The sequence below is a fragment of the Odontesthes bonariensis genome, chromosome 24 (genome assembly GCF_027942865.1).
Source record: "Odontesthes bonariensis isolate fOdoBon6 chromosome 24, fOdoBon6.hap1, whole genome shotgun sequence".
NCBI lineage: Eukaryota > Metazoa > Chordata > Actinopteri > Atheriniformes > Atherinopsidae > Odontesthes > Odontesthes bonariensis.
In genome coordinates this window covers 19,309,802-19,333,806 of record NC_134529.1, presented here as the reverse complement: position 1 = coordinate 19,333,806, position 24,005 = coordinate 19,309,802, and the positions used below count along the sequence as shown (strand labels likewise).

The 24,005-nt window shown below is 42.5% G+C and overlaps 2 protein-coding genes across 5 annotated transcripts in view; one reads left to right on the top strand and one right to left on the bottom strand.

The window, feature by feature from the left end:
• The first annotated feature begins 1,932 nt into the window (after window positions 1-1,932).
• Window positions 1,933-7,000, top strand: lamp5 (lysosomal associated membrane protein family member 5). Its single transcript, XM_075458509.1, has 6 exons — window positions 1,933-2,494; window positions 3,018-3,196; window positions 3,714-3,845; window positions 4,072-4,168; window positions 4,661-4,849; window positions 5,948-7,000. Exons 1-6 carry the CDS (start codon window positions 2,434-2,436, stop codon window positions 6,121-6,123), a joined length of 834 nt encoding a protein of 277 aa, XP_075314624.1. The 5' UTR covers window positions 1,933-2,433; the 3' UTR covers window positions 6,124-7,000.
• A 1,915-nt stretch (window positions 7,001-8,915) lies between these two features.
• The window catches only part of pak5 (p21 protein (Cdc42/Rac)-activated kinase 5), a 73,593-nt gene continuing 58,503 nt past the window's right edge, over window positions 8,916-24,005 (bottom strand). For all 4 annotated transcript variants that reach the window (XM_075458505.1, XM_075458508.1, XM_075458506.1 and 1 more), the window contains 8 exons: window positions 20,179-20,388; window positions 19,753-19,894; window positions 19,510-19,664; window positions 17,838-17,971; window positions 14,283-14,409; window positions 13,757-13,882; window positions 13,532-13,666; window positions 8,916-12,600 (listed from right to left, as the gene is read on the bottom strand). In XM_075458505.1, coding sequence (XP_075314620.1) covers window positions 12,445-12,600; window positions 13,532-13,666; window positions 13,757-13,882; window positions 14,283-14,409; window positions 17,838-17,971; window positions 19,510-19,664; window positions 19,753-19,894; window positions 20,179-20,388 — 1,185 coding nt within the window. In that variant the 3' untranslated portion in view covers window positions 8,916-12,444. The remainder of the gene's footprint in view (window positions 12,601-13,531; window positions 13,667-13,756; window positions 13,883-14,282; window positions 14,410-17,837; window positions 17,972-19,509; window positions 19,665-19,752; window positions 19,895-20,178; window positions 20,389-24,005) is intronic.

Sequence of the window (24,005 nt, the reverse complement as noted above, 5' to 3'; positions counted from 1 at the left end):
AGACAGACAAAACAAAGCCGGGAACTCTGCTATTGCAGTGGCGAAGTTTCTAGGTCACACTGAGTGCATCTCTGCGCTCACAAATAACTCCAAGAGGAGCCGCGATGCTGACGGCAGCGCTCAGGGAAACCCGCAGCCTAGTTTAGGAGATGAGTTTGAGAGCGAAGTTGGGAATTTAGCGAATAAACTTGAACTCCTGCAAACGAGTAATAACGCACTATTGGTTCAAAATTGTACCTGGCAATCGAGGCCCCGGATGAAACAGAATCGGCTGCCATCAATGGACTCAATAGAGGAGTTTGAACGAGATGACGGCTCCTGCTTGCGTCCACGGGATCTGATCTTCTCCGGAGCACCAACCCCTATGCCCCCGCCCCGGAGTCACTGCCCTTCTCTCCACTTTAGGCCAACCGGGGAAAGGCTAGCCACCCTTAATCACCACCTGCCCCCTCTTATACACAGCCGTGAAGTTCAAAAATCTATATTTTTCTCCCCGCGACCCAGCAGAAACGCCCCCCAACCCAGTGCGCCCTCTGCTCTGGGCATCTTACTGACGCCTATTCCTACCAACAAATGTGGAGGTGAAATGGGAACAGAGAAATGTAAAATCTTAGACTTCGGTCTACGTAGATTTAACGAGAGCTATTATAAGAAAAGATGCAGTCTGCCAACCAGTATGCTCAGCCCCGCACCCCCGGAGCACACTCTGGCGCCTGTGCGTAAATCCAAATCGGGGAGGATGCGCGAAGGGTCGCACAGCATTGCTGAACCTCTTCAGTTCGCCACACCAGCAGCCACCTCTGCAGCCGCCACTTTCTCGGTGTTGAGTAACAAACTCTTTCGCAGATTTACCTCCCCTGAATTTAAAAAGGACGTTAAAGATCTGGAGCTGGATCCTGCGTTGAGCTCAGGTCGGATTCCGCGATCGGAAACTTTTCCTCAGGCCACGAGACATCCGCAGGTGGACAGCACACCCAGCATCGACAGCATCAGCTCCGTCAAGTGCGAGTTTGACTTTCAATTCAGAAAACCAAACTCTTAAAAAACTACAGCGGGCTGCGCGCAAAACGCGTCTGTGCAGACTCGACCACCGATGGAAAGTGTTACTTTTCGACCTGGATCCAACAAAGAGGCCGACGCGGTTTACCTCCGACTTTTAAAACTCAAATCTGGCGTGAAAGTGGTAAAATCATCCAGAATACGTCCATCTCACATTTTCCCATCTCTGTCGAACATATATGATGAAAATATCTCCATCCCAACACGCTCCAGGCAAATGATAGTTAAGAGCAAAATTGCTTTTTCAGCACTGAACTTGTGAAGAATCAGCTGCAGCTGCTAAACAATGACTTTGACTTCGTCTGTGGGTAGACGCCAACAGATTGGACTCTTCAGCTACAAGATTATACGTACTGAGCAACTTCTTTAGTTTCATGGGTTATCGCTTGTGCTCAGAGACATTTGCCACTCCTTGTGGAGTGGGAGGGGTGTTCACTGAAGGTGGGGGTGTGGTGCAATCCATTATGAGACACCTAACACTCACATTACAAATTGTTGTGTGGAAATGTTATGTCTATGTATCTTTGATTTCTGTATGCTTCTGTGAGGTGGCCTGCTTATGGGGTTCTATCAGTGAATAACATCTGAAATATGTGGATATGAGAGACTGTGAAACAGAGACAACCGAGCGGAAATCGTCGTACAGCATTTGCAATGGATATGGTCATGTTATTCTGCTTGTTTTGTTTGTAATGGGTTGGGCAGAGTATTAAAGCTGTGTCATCTCCGTGTGAGTTGGAGTGTTTTATGTCAGCTCTGACTCTCACACGCACTCAGCTGCAACCTTGCAGGAGTGCAGTTTGGAAGGGGGAGGGTGGGAGGAGTTGTTGGCGTTTCCCTCCAGACATACATCATTTCAGTTAAACCTGCAGCTGCTACCACAGAGATGTAGACTACAGCACTGCGGGGATAACTGACGCCGCATGCCGACTGCTTCTTATCAGGAGATCAATTCATTGAGCTGACTTTTTCTTTCAAGTGAGAAAAGGATTCGTGACGTTTAAGGTGTGCAGAAGAAGCTCGCTTTTGCAGCTGTCCCTAGGTTAAAGCCTGTCAACCTTGAAGAAGGGAGGGGGAGGTCGGTTTGGACAGCTGGAACTCCTCGGTGCAGCCCGGCTTCTGCAGCACGAGCCTGGATCTCACGTCCAACCTGGAGACCTTTTTTTTTTTTTTTTGCTGCATTCACGATGATCTGAGCGTGACTTCTTGGCGCTAAGAAGAGGCAATCCTCCTCCTCCCCTTTCTCTCTCTCTCTTTTCTCTCCATCCGCCTCACCTCCCCGCTTGTCTTTTATTTCTTTTCGCGGGTTCAGCACAGGCTGCCTAGTCAGTCAACCCCCCCTTTTTTTGTTTAGCGCCAGGGAAGCTGGCAGCGATGGGACGACTCGGTTTCAGCACCACGGAGAGCGCCCGACTTCTGCTGCTTAGTGTGTTAGGTGAGTGTGTGCGCGTGTGTCCGTTTGTGTGCGTCTACAGTTGTCGTGACTCCTCACTGCAGTGTCTATTCATGCACGCGCGCACACATATTGCGTGTATTTGAAGCATTACAATGTGTATGTGCGTGTGTGTTCTGCACCTGGCATCTTCCAGCCCTTATTTTTCTCCTGACGGAACGTGAGAAGTTACTGAGACACGGTCATGCTGCGGTGTGTCACTTTCTGACGTTGCTCAGACCGCAGCCGCTGAGGTGCTGTTGCTCCCTGATTCTGCAGATTTCACGCCAATGTTTTAACCTGACTGTGACTTTACCATGAGGAAAAGCAAAGCCAGGGAGAGTCGTGAGCGGCCCTCAGCTCAACTCTACATCACTCCTCATCCGTTTGTGCTGATTCTGCATATTTTGATGGTGGTGGTGTGTGTGTGTGTGTGAGAAAACGTTTGTCATCCATTTGTCACTCGGCTGGCATCAAGTGCCTCACCCCTTGACTTATCACCCCCCCTCCCCCGCTCTGTTGGCAGGTGTGCTGGCGCTGTCCGTGGTGCTGGCAGAACAGGAGGGTGAGAACCTGTCCGGGCTCTCGGACAACCCAGACAGAGCCATCTTCGCGGTCCGGGAGAACAGCACAACATGCTTGATGGTGGAGTTCGCAGTGAGATTCCTCGTGCCATATGACGTTCTCGCGCTCAACGGGATAGACGTAAGGAATCCCCCCGTGAATTACAATGCCTGTGAATGCTTTACTAAACGAAACCCAGCTGCATTAAACTTGGTCTTCGTTGCAGATTGTCACTGGATCGAGCCGCGCGTTAAAACAGATGAGGCGCGGGAAGTGGACCGTTTAAGATGTAAAAGTTACTCCTTAATGTCGTTTTGCCTTTTATTAAGACCAGCAACTTACTGGGAACAATTTCCCACCAAGTCTAATAAAATCTGCGTTCCGTTATAAAGAAGGAGAAACGCGGTCTTTATCAAACTTCTCACATCAGTTGTCACATTTTGCTGAGTCTGCACAAGCTACGTATTTAAATTACTTAGAATCGTGCAATGTTTGATTGCACTGCAAGGTGACCCGGAATAAGAAAAAAATTAAATTTTAAAAATTAAAAAAAAAAAAAAAAAAAAAAGGTATTTTCGCTAATCACGTCCTCCCATTTACAACTCAGTGCGTAATCTGCCAAAATTCTAAAAATGCTCGCTGGTTCCCTCTATTGCAGTTGATCTCAGAGCAGGCGTCTTTCACTCTGCCCCGCGGTGCAGAAATCGAGGGAAAATGTGGGAGCACGGAGTCCGAGATCCACATCTCCTGGAAGAACAACGACTACACCCTCCGCATTTACTTCTCTAAGGTGGGGAAGCGGCACCTTTTGATTTTTCCTTGTATTAATTGCAACCAATCAGCCAAATCATGTCCACTTTCCTGGTGAGCTGAAGTTAAATGTATCTACTAAATCCAGACATTTACACATTAACCACGAGTCTCACAAGACTTGCCAAGCTGGCCGTTTTTTCAGTGTAAAGACGCTTATGTATGTGTATGTGTATGTGTATGTGTGTGTGTGTGTGTGTGTGCAGGAGCTCCGTGACAAGGGTATTGAAGTGTGGAAGATTAGTAAAGTCCAGTTCGTGTACGACACCTCAGAGACATCGCATTTCATTAACGCATACAATCGTGAGTATCTCGCTCTGATCGCAGCTTGCCATCATTCACTTCACAGCATCATTCATCTGGAATGAGACTGAATCACGCGGGCTTTAATGGATTTCCCCCCACAGCTCTGCTTTTGAGTAGTTCGTAATTTGAATCAGTTGTGGGCCCTTTATGACAGTTTCAGATTTTTATCCCGTTCTTTTTAATTCGGTCATTATCATTAATAACTTCTTCCAAAGCCAAAAATCACTGAATCTTTTTAGCAAATTATACAGTTCATTTATTTTACTGGCAACCTGCAATGCCGTAGTAATTTTTGTAGAGTTTTCATTCTTTCTTTTGTTCGTTTCATGATACAAGATGTTTTCTGTCGTTTTGCTGAGTCCATCTGACATGCTGTCCACCAAAATTTTACCTGGAAAACCATCAGAAGTTATTACATTAGATCAGTTATGCTAACAAACATAAACACCTTAAAACCACATAATTACTTCCTTTGCCATTTCCCTCCAGCTGGGAAGCACACAGCCAGCACCCACCGGCTGTCAGCCTTGGTGACCCCTGCCGGGCGCTCTTATCTGTGCCTGGCTCAGCAGACCCTCACCCTCATCTCAAGCGACCACCAGAAAGGCGTGACTGTTTCCATGTCTGACCTCCAGATCCAGCCTTTCGACATCGCCTCCGACTTCATGTTTAGTGAACGTAAGGGCAACAGAAGACACCTTTTTTTGAGCATTGCAAGGAAAACTGTCCAACCTTGGCCACACACACAGTCTATTTTTCTCCTCACATTATTAGAAAAAAAAAAAAAAAAAAAACACATGATGATGGTAAGTGAGCTATACGTCTTTCTTGGGAAGGGTGGAGGGTGTGGATGTTATTGCTGCAGCATGAGGAGCATGTAGGGCCACAGAGGGTGAAATGAGGAAAAAAAAAAAAACAGGCGGGATTGCATGAGATGCAGAGAAGGCGATGGAAAGGGAAGGGGTGGGGGTCATTAGGACTTTATGAGGGCAGCATTTCCTGCCCTCAATGCAGCTTTTAAAGGCACGCTCTGTATGTGGCTGCCCGATCACCTTGGCAGAATCACGTGCCCTTAGCTGCTGTAAACTAGGCTGTGCTTCTCTGCCTACCTCCTTCTGTGCATTACTGCTATCCACAGGGAGAGACACCTTCAACTTTAAACCTCATACTGTACTTCATTACAGCCAACTGGGATTTAGGTGTCCTCCTTCCCTCACACCACACAGCAGGGCATTTAACTGAATACAAATGACAAAAAATAAAATCTGTGTGAAAACATTTAACATTGGTGCTCACACAAATAGGATGTCTAGTCTTTCCAACACACAGCTGCACGGCCTGCAGTGATTACGAAGTAAACCTGCAAGCGTGTCCTTGACTCTGCCATCTGCACTGACTCAAGCTGATGTGCAGTGTGATTCCTTGTGTTGCACTGAAACACAAAAGCTTCAGCAGCTCATCTAAAAACTGGAATCATTTTTAAACATTTACTTTTACCAACTGAAATCCACAGATTCAGTTTCTCAGATGGGAAACCTTTCTGGTTCCTCTAATCTTGCACAACAGTAAACAATTTGAGTTTCAAAATAACTCAAAGTACAGTTTCAGCAGAGATAAATACATCTGCTGCCATTCCTAATTTAGATTATATCATATCAAAGCTTTATTTTAAGGCATAGTCTGAACTGACGATACATAACAATTCTGGATGAGTCTACAAACCATCGCCCTCACTTACCTTTGCATTCTGACTGTTTATAACTCCTCACTTTGCAGCCTACAAATGCATCACCGACCAGCGGGAGCGCCTGGAGGAGACCCTCCCCCTCGTCCTGGGCCTCATTTTGGGCCTAATAATCGTCATCACGGTCACCGTCTACCACTTCCACCTCAAGCTGACAGCAACTCAGCCGCAGCTCCCCAGAGATCACTCCATGTATAAGAACATGTAGTCGGCAGCGCAGCAGCAGCTGCAGCCCCGCCCCCTCTCAGCTCTCTCCAAAGCTATCCAGAAAACAGACTTGTCTCCTCGATGTCACAGGCCACTAACACCACAGAGGATTGTGTCCCCACGTTGGACTGAATCCCCGATTGATGAATGTGAGTGGCCTGCACTTCACTGCCCACAGGAGCTTTTGAACACCTAAAACAAGTTAATGGGACAGCTTGGAGCCTTTCATAGGAGTAGTTGGAGGGTTAGCCTAACCAAACTTAACATGGCTGCTGAATTGAATCTTGATGCCATAGGTAGTCTGCATTAAAGTGCTTGAAATATTCATGAAAAAAAAGTTGTTTTTTTTCCATTACACTCGTGAAAGGTCCTTTATCACTTCAGTTACATCAGATCCAACTCGTCTTTGACAGAAATGTCTGAAAATTCCTTAGCTTCTGCTGTCATGTCCTCTCTTCCTGTCTCTGAAACTGCTGCTAAATGACTTTATTACCATTTGTTGGTTCTGTATTTGCTAACTTTGATATATTGTTTTTGTTCGGTCCTTTTACTCATACATATCGAATGCAGCCATAGTGTTGACAGTGGACAGTCTTGTAGTGTAAAGTGCAGTTTGTTTTGCTTTGACTTCAGACATTTTCTCCACACCGATGTACAGAACATATCAAAAGAAGAAGAAAATAGAAAAATCACACACAAATGACATACTTCACAGTGAAGAATTTATCTGAAAAAGAGTGTTTATGAAAATGTAGAGAGGTTATTTAACAAAAAAAAAAAAAGTGTAAAATATTTTAAGAGAAAGTCTATGCATAAATCTCTGCTGATGCAATCGTGTGCAGTAATCTGTTCTGTTTGAAATAAACTGCTGGATACACCCCTTTGCCTAATTATTTCCATTGTTACAGCAGTTATCACATTACTACACAACATGCCGATCACTTTCTCAACCGCAATGGGAAAAAAAGAAAAAACAAACTGACAGAGTTACTGGGACTGGATGACTGATACACCCATCAGGGGAGACGGTGCTGGGATGAAGTATTGATTTCGCTCTCCGACTCTGAGCCTTCAAAGGAAACACAATATGAACAAGTCCAAGTGAAAACAAACAGAACATTTATATCGGCTACACCCGCTACATCACACATCATCCTACATCGCAGGTCTTATAAACCAATTGTTCACTCAGAGTTGATACTTCATTTCTGAAGATAATCTTTAAAAATGACCCACTCAGCAGCTGAGGTACCTTCTTTTTTTCCTGATCTCCTATGACTGTAACGGTCACGTTAAATCAGATCAATCACTGAACACTTGGGAATAAACCGTTTATCATGTATTTTTTATGCTTTTATGTAGCATCTCAAGACAAACCTTCTGATAAAGTTAACTCAAGATTGGATCAGTTGCATTTCTGTTTCAGCTAACCATATATGTCACCAACATCTAACTCAACAACACTTCCAAACGCTGATTCACCCTGTGATGTCACGATTATAGTTTAAGTGATACGGGTAGCTTCTACAAAAACTAAAGATACTTCTACCAGATTTAATTTACACTGCAAAACCTTGATGCTAAGATAACAGCAAAATATGAACAGTACTATGTTCGATCGTTGGAATACAACACTAAAATGTGTTGGGAGCACTTTAGGACAATGCTTTCATTTACAGAGTTTCTTATTTCTATCCAAAACTACATACAAGATACATCAAGTGTTTTTCCCGTCGCACTGGACAGCTCATCTCAACATCATACTTTGATTGGAACTGCAGTTAGTATCTCCTCAACACGGCTGAAACAGAACAGGACATTGCACCTTCTGAGTTTGCAACAAGCTTGCAAATGATTTGACATCCGTCCAGAGCGAGCGTATCAGCTCTGTGCTGCAAAGCTCGCCTGCGCTCAGCTGAGAAAACAGAGGCATGTTTAAATCTGCACTCGACTTACATATCCAATATTCATGAACATGGAAACGTGAGCTGCATACACAGATCGGACGTCCCCGTCTTATACTTTGCATTCTCAGCCCACTGATTTGTAAGCTACTCATTTATTCAAAGAACAAGAAATGGTGCAGGTATATGCGGGACTGTCAAATGCAGGAGGACTGCCCTTGACCAATCAATGGTCGACAGGAATACAGCAACAAAAATAAAAATAAAATTTCTTGGAACAGACTGCAGTTCTAAAGGTTCGAGGGTGCACTTTGCTGGTGAATCTGCTGCCGAATGTCCTACAGTAAAGTTTTACAGTGTAAAAGGAAGAGACTCTCAGTCATGTCAGAAGAAGTGAGGTAACAGACTGGGCCTAGAAACAAGGAGGATATACTTAAAATGCTTAAAAACAACGCTTCCTCAAAGAGATTGCCATGTTTCTCATTCCACAGGCCATTAAAGGATTAAACCATTGAAATAATCTTGGGGAAGGGGGGTTGTCAGTGTATAAAGGCCAAGCGTAAAATCCCTCAGACAGTGCTGCAGCCAGAACTCATTCATCAATAAGGAAAAAAAACAATCAATAGCTAATACCCACATGAACAAGAGATTACTTTGGGAAGCCTTTTTCAAGCACTAGTGCTTGAAACAAAACAAAACAAAACAGGGTTATGTTCACAAAAGCCACTTAAAACTTTACAGGGCAAAAAACATCAACTAACTTCTCTGGGCTTAGAGGCCTTGTTTCACTTCCCTTTGGCATTGATAATTTACACTTCTGTGATGGCGAAATAACACAAAAACACCTTCTTCTTGTTTTGCTTTGTGACGTCAGTGTCCGGACGTTTCTGTTACGTTACGTTAGAGTGTTGTGAGGCAGAATGGCAACACTGAAAACTGGTATAAAAATTTTTGGAAAGTGTTGCTGGAGAATATTCATGAAAGAGAAGCAAAACATAAAAAATAAATGAATAAATGGCCAAAACAATTAAATGTCTCGGTTTCATACCGTCTGCAACGAAATAGAGAGCGCAAATACAGCAATTTACAATGAACTGAGGTAAAACTCACCCAAGTTTCATACTTGCACTTTAGCCTCTGTTCGTGGTCGACATGCAAGGTCGCGTCCTTTTCCTTCGTAAACTAGCAAAACATCGTTATGTTGAGAATTCGGCCATACGGACCACTTTCTTTTCTGACCTGGCAAAGGACCTCGTCTCCCTTCAACCGTACATACGTCTACCTTTTGCTATTTCCTAGCCAGCTAACTAGGTAATTGTGCTCGTGACCTGTTAGCAAGATAACCAAACCATCCTAATTTTTCACATTTCACTGAATAATCTGCTCGTAGTGTTGTCTCCGCTCAGACAAAATTATCACGAGATTACAAACAGGTGTTAGAAATATTGCGAATAAGGGCCCCGTTCCATTTCTAGCCGGTTGAGCACCACCAGAAAACTAATGGTGAACGCATGAATCACTAACCTTACAGACCTAAACCGAATGCTGCCAATGCTGAACACCCTAAAACTGTTAAAACCACACCAAAAAGAGCCATCGAAGCGTAACATTTGGATTTTGTATGCATAAGGTATATATTTACTTAGAAATTTGTTATTTTCAGAGAAACTAAAGTGACTTTAGACGATGACTCCAATTTACAACCTCCAAAGTTGTTATACTTTAAATTTCTCAGTAATTACACAAAAGGAAGACCCAGTGAGATGACGAATTACAGGAGAAACCTGAACACTTGGCTCCTACTATGCTGTGAAGGGTATTTTTTGCTGTCATAGCTCGGTTCTTCTTGTTCCTTTACAGGGAAGACAGTGCAAATCCATGTAAATGTGTTTTTAGTGATTACCTTTGTCCTAATATTAAACACGCAGGATGACAATGGCCCCAATTTTATGCTGTTGCTGTGACAGTCTCTGAATCTCAACCCAACTGAACAAATATGGTACATTTCAGACTGACACCTTTGGCACCACAATCATTAAAACACCACATTTGAATGAAAGGAAATAAAGAGTAGTGTCAACATAGTAAAGCTTCACCAACTGATTTCTCCTTAAATTTGTCACCTCTCCCCACTGTAGGAATAATCATTTTCAACCTGGTGCTAGCTTCTTGTGTTTATAACAGATGGATGTATACATATGCATCATATTACAGGCCATTTAAGTAACTGAAAGATGTCTAGAGAAGCTTCAGTTTCATCATCAATGAGGCCTTGCAGTCCTACTCATTCCAGTACAGTACTTGGGTTTTTTTTTATTTACTGATCTCTCTTTAAGAAAAAGAAAAAAAAAAGGCCCCATTCTCTGGCGGAGCTAAATCAATATCCCATTATAGAGTTTCAGAGGGAAATGGCCCCGAAGAAAGAGAGAGCAATAACATTATGGTAACACCGATCCATGGATGTGTCTTTTTTGCCTCTGTGCTCGGCGGTGAAGTTGGTGGTGAAATAGTTGGAAATGAGAACTGTTGAATTTGGAGAATATGGAAGACCCAAAATAAACCCGAAAAGAAACTGATGATTAAACAGAGCTCCCCGGAGTAATCTGACAGTGTGCTGTTAAAAGTAATGATAATAATAATAAAAAAGAAAAATCTTTGTTTGATATGAGACACTGAGAGAAAGAAGAAGAGACTGTAGAGGGTGATAAAGGAAAAATCCATGCAACACAGCTCAATGTTTTTATGTGTTTTTTTTTTTGTTTTTTTTTAATTGAAACCAGCTTCACTGATAACAAACATGCAATATCACTGTACAAGCCAAAACCACAGATAAATGTAACTCATTCAAATCCCGACAAGTTTGTCAAGGGGTAAGCCAACAGCGCTCACACACAAACACACGCAAGCGCACTTTCAGATGCTGTACAGAGATAAACACGCTCCACCTCTTTTACTCTTCGACAAACACGGACTCACGCTCTCGCACAGTCATATTTACATATCACAGTGACTGATGGGTAAAAAAAAAAAACGATGTAGGGAGGAGGGATACACTGTTCTTCTAGTCCAACTGGAGATGAGAATGGCAGCACAGTTCCAGTGATAGCGCGAGCGTGTCTGGCTGAAGTGGGATAAGGAGTGAGATGATGACAGTGAGGATGTGAGTAGAAAACGAGACCCTTTATCTGCATCCTGAACTCTGCGTTGTGGGGGGAGGCATCTTGGATGGGCGCTAGCATTGAAAGAGAAAAAACACGGCGAGACTGCTAATAAAAACAAAAAAAGGTCTAAGAGGAGTAATCTCTTTGTTATGTCACTCAATCTGTGCTACATTTATATGCAAGGGGGAATTACAAAAATCAGAAAAAGCAGGGTTCCGTGGTTTTAGAAATAGGTTTTTCTGGGTATTGCTCGGAGGATATAACAACTGATATCACTTGTCTGCCAATGCGCCTTTAGAAATGTAAATCAGAACCCAACAAAAAAAAAACAAAATAAATAAAAAGGCCACACTACAAATAAGAATATACCTTCAGTTCCAATAAATAAATAAATACTTTAAAATGTCATACAAAATTTTGACATTACCCTTTTTTTTTCCAACATTAAATGGAAGTTCTGTCTACAAATGTGAGATAATAAATATAGTAAGTTTTTTTTTTTTTTAAGTAACAGTTAAGTTTAGGTGGAATTGTTTGGGATTTCTCATATCTTTAAGCAAAAAACTGGATTATAAACAGTAGGAAAGATCTCTATTTAATACTGCTCATATCACAATGGTTACGACACGATAAAATACTGCAAATTATCAAAACTGTACAGATAATCTTACAAGGTTCTCTAAAATACATTTTCACTTTTAGTGTGCGAGATGCAAGAGAGCTCGTCTCTTTCTGAGCAGCAGCCTGTCCTCCTAACGGTGGACCGATGACAGTCCAAAGCCCTTCTCCGCACGCTGATTGTTTGGCCCTCTGCTGCTCTGCCTTCGAGTAGCGCCCGAGTTCATCCCCCTTGTCGCCCACTCGGCACACCCTTCTGAAGCTCCGGAAGGCTGATGGCTACTATGAGTCTACATGGAGCTGTAGACTCACAGTCTGGGAAGAAAGAAGACTGCAGTAGGGCGAGCCAGCCCACTCGTTTCGACAAGAGTTCCACCGACACTGTTTGCTCTCCAACTCCAGTTCAAAGGTTATGGGTTGTTGTTTTTTTTTCTTCTTTTCTCTGACGTGTGTTTTTAAAATGTATTTCTTTTTTTAGATATTCCTCTAACTAATCTACTTCACGGTTAACAAGTGTGACTCTTAGTGGTGCGCCACCGAGCGGTGGGGTGTTTTTGGCTGGGTGAGGGCAGTGTCACCCTGGAGGGGTGTGTATGGATGTGGTTTTAATATCGAAGAGGGCAGGTTTGGGCCGGCAGGTCAGCGATGGCGGTAGTGTCTCATGAGGGGGACGATGCAGGAAGGGGGTCCAGACAGCTTGAGGAAGGGGTGCTGAATGAGTTCCTGGGCAGTGGCTCTCTGTGAAGGCTCCCTGACCAGCATCAAGTCCAGGAAGGACCGCAGCACAGACGACACCTGGGGGACGGAAAGAAATGCATTCATTCATAACCATTTAGACTTCAGAAAAGCTTTATTCAACTACTGCAAGTTATACAAATCAAACAAGAATACAGGTGAAAACCATTGGATGAAGACGATAAAGTGGTGGGATGCTTAAGCACCTGTTATAAAGAGTACTATTAAAGAGTAAGAAAATTTGGCAATTGTAATCTTTTTGGATTCTGGTTCAACGAACTGACAGGTAAAACAGGTTGTTTACATACAGTAAATAACACAAAGGTATGGTATTATCATTATTATGAAGTATCAGAATAACGTGCCTCTGTGTTGACTTACAGTGAGAAGCTGACTACGATAAGTTCTCTTTTTTTTCTAAATACTTTAAAATCATTGTGTCTTCACTCATTCACATTAGATCATGACACAAATCTTTAAGTGTGCATAAATTTGCTTATTAAGGGATGAGCGGAATGTAATATAATCAAATGTGTGGCCTGCCTCTTATTTCAAACCGACATCTATGAGAAAAACGCAATCCCATTATTAAAAACTATTGTACACTTCTATAAGTATCTAATCACTTTGCCAAAGAAGTGAAAATATGGAGATAAACTGAGGATGAGCTAAGAACAACAAAAACAAACAAAGAAAAACATCGGTGAAGCTTTTTGATGGAAATTGCTGACAAACAACAAATGTCTTTGAAATGATTCATTTTGTTGCATTTGAGATGGTTGCCATCTCCAACTTGACCATTCTAGTCAGAGAATGTTGCACAGTGTTATTTTAATGCAAATAGACACAGACTTTAAGACTGTATTTAACATTAATGCAATAATGACACACTGAATTTATTACCTTTCAAATAGCTATAGATCCGTTTTTGAATTTCTGTCTTTGGAATGTCCGTCGTCTGAGACATCAAACAAACTGACACCTGTCTCACCTTGTGCGACTCTTTTAGCCGCGGGGGCAGGTTGTCTCGTATCCTCCTCATGGCCTGCAGAGGGGGCTCGTTAAAGTACGGGGGTTCTCCGTCCACCATCTCAATCACCATAATGCCCAACGACCAGATGTCCACCTGGACACACAGAGAAGCGGTCATTCTCTCCAACGGTACCCACAAACACTTCTGCTCTCGGTGTGGAGCAACGTGTGCGTGTCTTCTCACCTCCGTCCCATAAGGTAGTCTTGAGATGACCTCGGGTGCCATCCAGTAGGGCGTACCCACCAGAGACTTCCTTTTGGGTACCTCTTTGGAAACTTGGGCACAAAAGCCAAAGTCCGATAGCTTGATCTGATCAAACACATAAACAAAATGCTGCCTTCGGTTGTATGGACAGTATATCAGGTCAGAAGCACGCTGACCCTATGTGATGAAGAGCTTTCAAAGAAGACACTAATCTCCCCTATTAGAAGTTAATTAACCCTTAATTAATCATGTCTTATGAACTCCTTAGGAGGCATTACGCAGGATTTAATTACTAAGGCACAAGTGGTAATTGATAATGATGAGTTTCTGGCAGTGACTGTTGGCAGGTGACACGAGCGTCACCCATGGAGAGAGCCAAAAGCGAGCGTGAGAGTGAGCGGACATGTGATCAACACCTGAGGTATAAATAAGGCAAGTGTTCAGAAGACTGTGAATGAATGCATCCAAACACATCTGTGGACACGCACTCATCGTGCACACTTACCCTTCCATCACTGGTTAAGAGAATGGAGTCGCTCTTTATGTCACGGTGGATGACGCCCTGTGTGTGCAGGTAGGACAGAGCCCTCAGCACCGACAGACACACGGTAGCAATCTGCTCCTCATTCATCCTGAAAGGACAAACACGCACACAAGTATCAGCCATAACAGTAGCTTAAACTTTATGATACTTCTATTTACCTTGTTAAAAAATATTAACAATTAATCCGATTTTTTTTGTGGGGAAAAGGTAAAACTGATTTTTAAATAAACTACAAAAATACCTAATAACCAACCTCTAAAGAGGTTATTGTTTTAGACCTGATCGGATAATGTATGGAATGATGTTGAGTCTATCACATCTGCAACCAGGCATGAGGCAGGATACATGCTGTACAGGTTTTAATTAATTTGAATACACTTTTTTATACAGTTTAGAAAATTAAATGATACCCTTTCTTATTTTTTTTCCACATTGCTTTAGCCTTTTCTGTTTAATTTTTGTTTTTGCTAATGCTTTTGTTACTTTCTCACAGCTTTTGCTTGTACTGATTTAGCCATTTCTCAGTTCCTTTTTAGCATTACTTTTGCTGAAAAATGAACGTGCAGCTGTGCACTCCTGATGCTGAACCGTCAATCTCAAGCATACAAGACAGTGAAGCTAACTGTTTCCATCACAAGATCATCTGACCTGGAACGTGTATTAAATCTCTTTTTATATGAATGTTTCTTTCTTCTAGCAAGAACTTGGTACCACGTCCTCGAAAATGCGACACGGTCATATATTGTAAGCCGTTTTTGGGGGACATGATGTAGTTCCCTGAGTGTGCAGCCAGGCTTTAGCAGGAGCTTTCAATGTACACTCAACACAGCTTGCTAAAGCCCAAAAGGAAATGCAGCGGGGAAAAAAAACCTTCTAGCCTGCAGTGGCTGCAGTCATGATGTGCGGAGCAGGGAACACGGTCCCATATGGAGAGACAGGCAATGTAGTGCGTCTGACTGAGCTCACACAGAAACTTCCAGCTTCACTGAACATTAACATCCAGACCCAGCTGGCCTGGCCATGCTGTGTGTTTGTGATTGCGTGTCCAGTGATTATCTCTCACTTACAGTACATGTGCAGACACAGAGAGGGAACATGCATGTAGTACCTGTACGTTCTCATGAAGTGCACATGTAATGCTCTCTCTCTCTCTCTCTCACACACACACACACACACACACACACACACACACACTTATATTTCCACTGTAGGAGTCCCATATAAACTTGCATTACAAGGATCAACCCCCAGGCTACTCATACATGGACATACATATACTAGATACACTTACTTCAGACTGCAGAGTGGAGCAGATTTTATTGTCACACATGTGTGCTTTTACAATCATGAGAGCTAAATGAGGTTTCTGCAAATGGAAAAACAACTAGCTAACTAAAATTGATCGGGGCTGAGATTCATGTTCGCCAAGACGACTCACCACCTACTGCCTTCCCTTCACTCAGCAACAACCCCCCATACACACAAGTGAATAAAAACTATGATCACTGAAATAGAAAATTATCTCGCAAAGTGGAGAACTGTCATAATGAGCCTGTAGAGGTTGTCAAAGGGAGGAGAATTACACTTGCACTTATGCACATACAAATGCATATGCTGCTGCTGCAGGCACACGGGATAAAAAATTAAAAAATCCCCGTGAACTGCAGCTCATTAACCAACTTTTAAAGAATAATTGAAATCTAAACGTGACTGTAATAGTTCAGCAGACGCACATTCTCCCGCTGCTGACTCGTCGGTGTGTGTGTGTGTTAGTGTGTGTGCTGTCTGCATACAGCCCAGCAAGATGATGAGGGTTGCACAATGTGCTGCAGTTATTTCCACAACAAAAGGCTGAACAATGCTGATGCACTTATATTCCTCTATATGACTCCATGGTGCCTACGATCAAAATTAAGTGGTCAGGTTGTGTGGCTACCAAGCATTCAACACAATATCTCCCGTTTTCTCCCAACTGTCTTCATGTCTTTCATGCGATTTGCCATAGTATCAATATAAAATATTCAAAACATCCAAATTCATGTGCGAGAGAGATAATGCGTAGCCAATTATATCCTGTTTACTGAGTTCCCCATTAGTACTTCTAAAAGCATTTGTGTGTGCAGAAACTTTCTCTAATACACACACTAAACACACAAACAGTCAAACATCTGCGTGGGAGACCATTCAAAGTCCTTCATGGCAGCAGCGGTGCTCAGCCTCACCAAAGCGTGTTATTAGCAGCCGACACCGCGCAGCGCTAATGCTGACACTCAACGCAAATGACTGTAATTATACACCAAGCACAAAGTAAGCTTAAAACAATGAGGCGGCAGCTTAGAAGCACGACTCAACAACATGGACACAATTCAGAGAAGTTGGAGAGCAAAAAAAGAGAAGAAGAAAAAAAAAAATCCTCAAACTGTTAAGCTGGAGCTGGATTAAAGCCATCCATCTTTGTGGGGTTTTTTTTATGTGTGCAGCAAAAGAAGTTATGACATGAATTCTAACAACAAGGCTTAGCTTGCTTGTTTTATGGAAGAGGATCATGTTGGGGGAGTTTTTTTATGATGCGAGATTCTCTGGGTTTGTGTGGTCTGGCTTAGTTTGAGCTTGGTTTTGCTTGCTGTATCTTTCCATTTCAGTGATGTAGTTCTTGGCTATTTAAAAAGGTACAAAAGCAAGGAGAAGTCAGCCAAAAGACAGAAGGCAAGAGTAGGATGCTCGCTCATGACCCCCATCCAAAAGGGGCCTGTACTACAATAAAATTATGATCACTATTAATATTATTAGTGTCGTCAAATTTCTTAAAACTCGAGGAACAAAAGGTTTCACTGATAGGGACGGCTTGGTCTGAGTTGGGGCGGTGTGGGACTGTTGGATGGTTTTTGTATTCTGACCTCTGTACTCTGACCAAAAAATTTTGAGACAACCAATTTGTCATAAAAGAAAGACGGTCATGAACGGCGGTGAGAAAGATGTATTAGTTTCTTCACGAGGTAACTTAAGGTTCAAATTCTGGTTATCAGTATCAAGATGCTTCTTCGTGATACTGTATCATCATGTCATCTTTTGCTGAAAATCTAACCTGCACAAGTACAGGCTTCCTTCCAGCTCTGTTTCTTCCCAGTTGCGATAAATACAAAAGTTCTCATGAGAGATATGTCAATGATCCGTGATTCTCACCGGACATCCAACGCCAACTGATCACGCTGATAATCAGCATTGCGATGCTGCTTAGTGAGCTCTCCACTGTTGGTGTTTTGTTAAGCCAGATGTTAAACCTGATTCGCTGTATGGGCCCCTGGTGTGCAATGCCACAAAGCACGGAAGTGGTCGCCTGATGCAGTGTTGAATATCGTTTAATTCACACGTCAGTGCCATCCTGAACAGTGTTTCACTCAAACATCATGGAATTGTTATATGGCCGCCTCAGCAGTTAAATGCAGTTGTTTTTTTTTCCCCACCTTACACTGTATTTAAAGAAGACTATAATAAATAAAGAAGTAGAATGGTTACCTGGTATGGGTCACAATGTCGGTGAGTGCCCCACCCTCGAGGAACTCCATGACAACCCACAGCTCGTCTCCCACCAGGTAACTGTTGTACATGTCCACAACATTTTCATGATGGTAGTCCCTCATGATCACTACCTAAAATAAAGACAGAGAGATAGGAATAGCTTTCATGACATAGTGGATTTACAACTGGCAAATTTTATATTGGAATAGTATGTGATCCAGAGCAAACACTGGCCCATAAATGATATACTGTGACATAGATTATATAGGAAAAAAGTGCATTCTCTTGTAACTCCAAATTTTTATATATCACCTGGTCCTCACAAGGCCTTAAAATGATATAAATACAACCTCTGATGAGCAGCAACAAATGCTTAGCAGGGAAGTCAAAAGATTTCTTGAACCATGTCGTTTGAACAGACAAGACCTTAGGGCCATGTTTGGCAATAAAAACAAACATGACATACTCCAAAAATATAAAGAAGGCCTGGTGCATGACTCTGGTGAGGATGCAAGAGAGCTGAAAAATGAGTTTGTTGTCCTTCAGCTGAGAGGAACCTGATCAATCTGCATCCTTCTGGAAGCTGCACGAAGATTCGTGCATTATCTTATCAGGTACAATACCAGATCTTGAATTGCATTTATCTAGGATTTGGCAGGAAAAGTGCTAAAAAAAAACAAGTTCATATGATATAAAATCATGCAGAAAAAGGTAAAAGGAAACATCACTAACATTATCAGTTGGGACATTCAATATATTATTGTATATAAAGTGTGCATCAAATTATTCATCTACTACTTCAGTAACTCATTAAATGTATTCATGTAATTTAATTTGGTTTTTCTTTTATGAATAAAAATTTTTTTCTCGTCTTATGTTAACATGTTCTGGAGTCTTAACTCTAAACGGATTACATATAGGAATTAATAGGATTACATGAAGCAAATTTCCAACTTGACACCCACTGCTTCATGTCTAAATTCACACATGCTTATAAACATGCATGCAGTCTCCGTTGGTCTCAATTAATCACAGACAAAATGGAATCAGAGCATAAGTGCAATCCAAGTACCTTTAACTCATTTCAAATTCTTTGTGCTTTAGGGGCAGTTTGTCTGCAAATATTACTGTTTTTCAGTAAAAATTAAAATAGCATGTAGTGAATTTTTCCATATATGGCGCACAGTGTACATCCACAGCAATAAAAACATTGGTTTTCATAGGGGAAAAAAAACGTGTTAAATTTAGTAAAAAGATTCAATTATGGATGCAGAAATGTGTTAGTGGTTTAATTGCCGTGGATATATGTCAGGGAAATAAAAGCAAACTGAACTCGTGTTTTTCCAATAACTGGCTAGCAAGAGAGAGATTTATTTTTATGTATTCGGCATTAGAAAAAAGAAAAAGAGGCTCATTTAAAGATGCTAATTAAACCAAAGCCAGCTCTGCCGCTGCTTGTTTAAGCCATTAGCAATCTGTGACAAATGTTAGCTACTCAGAAATCGTGCTCGGAATTTACATCTGCCAAATTAATCCACTAAATCTCACATGAAAAACATTAAACAAAACCACTTGGATTTTTGTATCCTCTGCAGTAAGAACTCCAGTTAAAATGCAGTGCTTTGGGCGTGAAGGTACTCAACATAATTGTGCTGAAGTTGTTCCTTACCTCATTAAAGAGGAGCTCTCTCCTCTGCTGCTTTCTCAGGTCCATCTTCTTCACTGCCACCTGCTTGCCGCTGTGCTTCTCGCTGGCGATGCACACGATGCCCGTGGAGCCCTCGCCGATCTTGATGAAGTTGTCCAGGTATTCCCGAGGGTCGCCTGATGGCAAAACGCAGACGTATCCTCATTTTGATGCAACGCTACAGCATTACCGTGTCGCTTCCCGCTCCTGTTCTACATTCCTCACCTGGGTTGACCACCAGCTGGAGTGCAGCTCTGAACTGCTCATGGGAGACTCTGGAGGGTTGAGTGTCAGAGCTCGACCCCCACGAAGGAGGAGGATAAGCCCCCGGGGGGATGTAGGGCGATGAAGGCTGTGAGTAGGCCCCCTGGATGAAAAACAAGACACATGGGCATAAAAACAACATTTTTCCACATTTAATTAATTTGTTAATATTTATTTTGTTTTAAGAGAGTTTTTTTTTAAAACTCTGTCAGAGCCAAATCTTGTAAATCCTAACATTTTTCTATCACAATTTATAGCATAGTTTTTAGTACTGTACTCACTTAAGTCTTATGTAACTTTATAATACTCTATATAAGTACCAATAAGCCTGACCCAGGTTTCTCTGCTACATACATTTTGTATAGGAAGACAGTGAACATACTCTACCTGTGGGGTGTATGGTGGGCTGGGCTGGGAAGGGGGATGATGGTAGGGTGAGGGTTTGTAATGGTGAAAGATAGGGGGGTACGGTAGGTGTACCGGGGGGTAGCCAGGCGGTTTGGCATGGCTCTGAGGTAGCTTAAGAGGCCCTCGGAGGCAGGTGCTACCACCTGCAACCTGGGGACTTTCATCACGAGATGGACGCTCATAGTCGCCCTGGAAGAGTGAGAAAAAGGACAGTTTTAAATTTGAAAAAAGTCTCTGAAACTTCACATTGTCAAATACAGGTGATAACGATGGCTAGTCTTGCAGTATGTGCATAAAAATATGATTCTGGAAGTTGGGCACAGTCCCTGCATAGAAAAAAACCTCTCGGTGCAAATAGGATTCCTTACAATAAAAAAACAAACCCAAATACCCGAAATTCAACCCGGCATGGCATTAACTTTACATTCTCTATATAATGCGACTAGTGGAGGGTGATATTGATGTTGAATGGTGGTTGTATATATATGTGACCATACACTATCCCTCCAGGTACATTAGCCTCAGACAGATGTAACAGAGAAAATTTAGTCCACAGGACAAGTACCATACTTTATCCCTACCACTCTACAATGCTCCATTCATCAAACACAAGAGCTCAGGGGGCATCCAGATCTGGGACGCACCTCTTCCTTAAGAAACACCTGACTCCCTTCTAAGTTGTGTCAAAATGAAGAGAGCGAGAGAATGCGGTAGAGCTTACCTCAAAGAAAACTATTAAAAGCTCAGGTGTATGACTCATCTGAAATGATATGACTCACGAAGGACCCGCACACAACATATGCACAAAAAGCACTAATGAGTAAACAGCAGTGGTGATTTGTTTCTTCGTTCGTTTTATTAACGGACTCGTTTTATAGTCAGCATCATATTGTGTCTCATGATAAAAGTGGAAACTGGATACACTGTGTAAACTGAAAGGCTATCAATTGAAGATAAAGGTGCTAACATCAAGCAGAGACTAAATCAAATTACATTTGCCACACCTCCCAAATGATCTTCAACCAGCGTGATGTTTTTTCTCATAAATTCTCGATCTCAGACTGCGCTTACAATAAAAAAGTCCATCTCCTCCCCTTTCGTTGTTTTCGTCCTGAGCGCCTATCGCTATTCGTCTTTAAGCTGGCACACAGTGACACACACATATACACTCACGCATGTGTATAGACAGGGCAGGAGGAGGAGTCCTGATGGGTTGGGATGGTGTATAATTACATGGTGTGGACTCTTTTAATCAATCACTCTGAGGCAGGTGTGTGTGTGTGTGTGTGTGGTGGCTGGGGGTGGGAAGGAGTGAAGGCGGATGCTGGAAGTCCCAGTCTCACACCCCCACCTATCGCTGGCCAGCACTGCTAGCTGGCTGTCAGCCAAGGGTCTCCTGATCCATGTTGGTTAAACGCACATTAATCTGAGTTTGGCAGGGTAATCAACAACCTAACTCAACTGTGAAATTGAATTCCGTGGTGGAACATCGTTCGGCCAGTTTTATGCTAAGGCTGCAGAAAGGGAAAGTGCCGCAACATCAATTTGTCACCGAGATGCGGCACCGTGCTCGCACTCGCCACAAAACACAGAGGGGGAGAGAAAGCGAAGCGGGAAGTGTGTGTGCATGCGTCTTTGTCTGTGGCCAAGACTCCGTGCTGACTACGTTTGCATCCCCACCAGCTCCCGACAACAGCAGGGAAAGAGAGGGATTTACTTCAGTGGTGTGAGTGGGCTGAAGGAGGGAAGGAGAAGAAAAGGCAGACAGAGAGCGAGGGAGGAGAGGGGTGGGTTTGTTGCAAGCTCCAGGAACTAAAAAGGGTTGCGATTCCTGAGCTGCCGGATCACTTTTTTCTTTTTAAAATCACCGTTTCAAAATATTCGACTGTTGAAGGGAACTCACGCAAATTTTACCTAAACTATTTCAGGATTTGACAACACAACAAACATATGATCAAATTAAGAACCCCAGATGGACTAAATCTAATTAAACAGTAGTCAACATTTTAATTCTAATAGAGGAAATAGATACTATGTGTGATCAAAAGTAGGTGAATGCAGCCACAATCCCTCTACATTGTAATTTGGCTGCATTTGAAACTTGTAAAGGAGAAGTCATTCTATGTGCTCTTGAGTCTTCCCCTTCCCGACACATTACTGTGCAGTCTTTGAAAAAATACAAATGTGCCTCATCAAGCACAACGAGTTGCGAAGCAATGCAGTAACGCACCATATGAAAGAAAAATGACCTTCTCCTGCACCACATTCCTGCTACTCTTGCATTCTCTGTGGCTGTTTTAGTCTGAGTGGCTATTTACTATGGCACGCAGGTTAAATGGCTTTTCGCCGAGGCACCCTGGGATCTACATCAGCAAACCCAGTTTTCCTCTCAGCCACTGGATTTACCGTGCCAGGAAGGAATGGTAGAGAGTGGTGGTAATGGTAGTCACTGTATGATGGACATAATGAGGCTTTGATAGCTTTAAGGAGTGATGTAAAAGCTGTACAGACGATATGATATAAACTACTTACAGAATGAACATTCTGCTCCTGCTGCTGCATTGACTAAGAGCATTTTACCCCCTGCTAGCATCACTATTTTTGTTGTACTCTACTGGAAGAAAATAGAGTTCCTCGTGCTGATAATAACAATGATGATAATAATACTGGTATACAAAGTATAACAAGTAACTCACACTGAAAACACATTGTTACATTACAGAACCACTAATGCCTGGATTCTTTATTTGTTGTTTTCGGTGGTTTGTGTGTTTTTTCTGTTTTTCTTGAATCCCATTCCTACTCATCTTAACCTCTTTTATTTCTCCCCCTACCCGAACCAGGGTTTGCATCCCCACCCCGCTGTTACTGGTGTGCAGTTGGTGAGAGGCTGAGGTAGCTTGTGGCTGTGGGAGGAAAAAAATAAATAAAAAAGATGGTGGTTGTGGTGTGAGGAGCAGTGATGGCTGGCATTAGGGGGGTGACTCTGGGACACCAGTGGTCATTGTCTAGCCTCCTGGAGGTGTCGTGGGCCCAACTAGACGAAACACTGATGAAAGGAGGTTCCCACCTGATGACCCCAATGATATGTTGGTCAGCACTGCTCACTGAGATCTATATAGGGAGTATAGGTAATTATTCACTGAGCCTGGTCCTTTTTTCTTTCTTTCTTTTTTTCTTTAGCACAAGTTTCTTGTGTTTACCTTGAATTCCTCTTTTTTTCTTTTTTACCAGTGTTTTTTTTCTATTTTTAAAATATTAGGGTCTGCATATTACTTTTATCTGTCATATTTTACAATCTTAATCTGTTCTTGGAAATTAGCAAATGTTGCTACAACCTGGCACAAGGCATCTCTTCTCTCAAGATTAATGTTTTGTGCATTGTCCCTGTTTTAAATAAATAAATAAAATAAAATAAATAAAGTTCTGCTGCACAACAAAGACTGCGCCCCTCTTCAACATATATATATATATAATATATGTCTCATATATACAGCACAGCTAAAAGCTGTGAAACATGACACTCACAATATCTAGTCATGTTGCTAAGAAATTTTCCCAATCACCCAATGGATCAATTCATTTTTTGTCTACATATCCAGGGTCAAGTCGCGGGGGCAACAGGTCCAGGACCAGACCAGAGGGGATTTATATTCCCACCAGCGAGTTCCAGGTCTGCCCTAGGGTTTCACCCCTGTTGGATGTGCCCCAAAATCTTCCAAACGAAGCAACCAGGAGACATCATAATTGCATGCCTGAACAACCTCAGCTGACTCCTTTTCATGCGGAGGAGAAGCGGCTCTACG

Bases quoted from the DNA above. Each gene is read 5' to 3' on its own strand.
- lamp5 (XM_075458509.1), top strand. From the start codon at position 2,434: ATGGGACGACTCGGTTTCAGCACCACGGAGAGCGCCCGACTTCTGCTG. The intron at 2,495-3,017 runs GTGAGTGTGTGC...CTCTGTTGGCAG, and splicing joins TCTGCTGCTTAGTGTGTTAG to GTGTGCTGGCGCTGTCCGTG. The intron at 3,846-4,071 runs GTGGGGAAGCGG...GTGTGTGTGCAG, and splicing joins TCCGCATTTACTTCTCTAAG to GAGCTCCGTGACAAGGGTAT.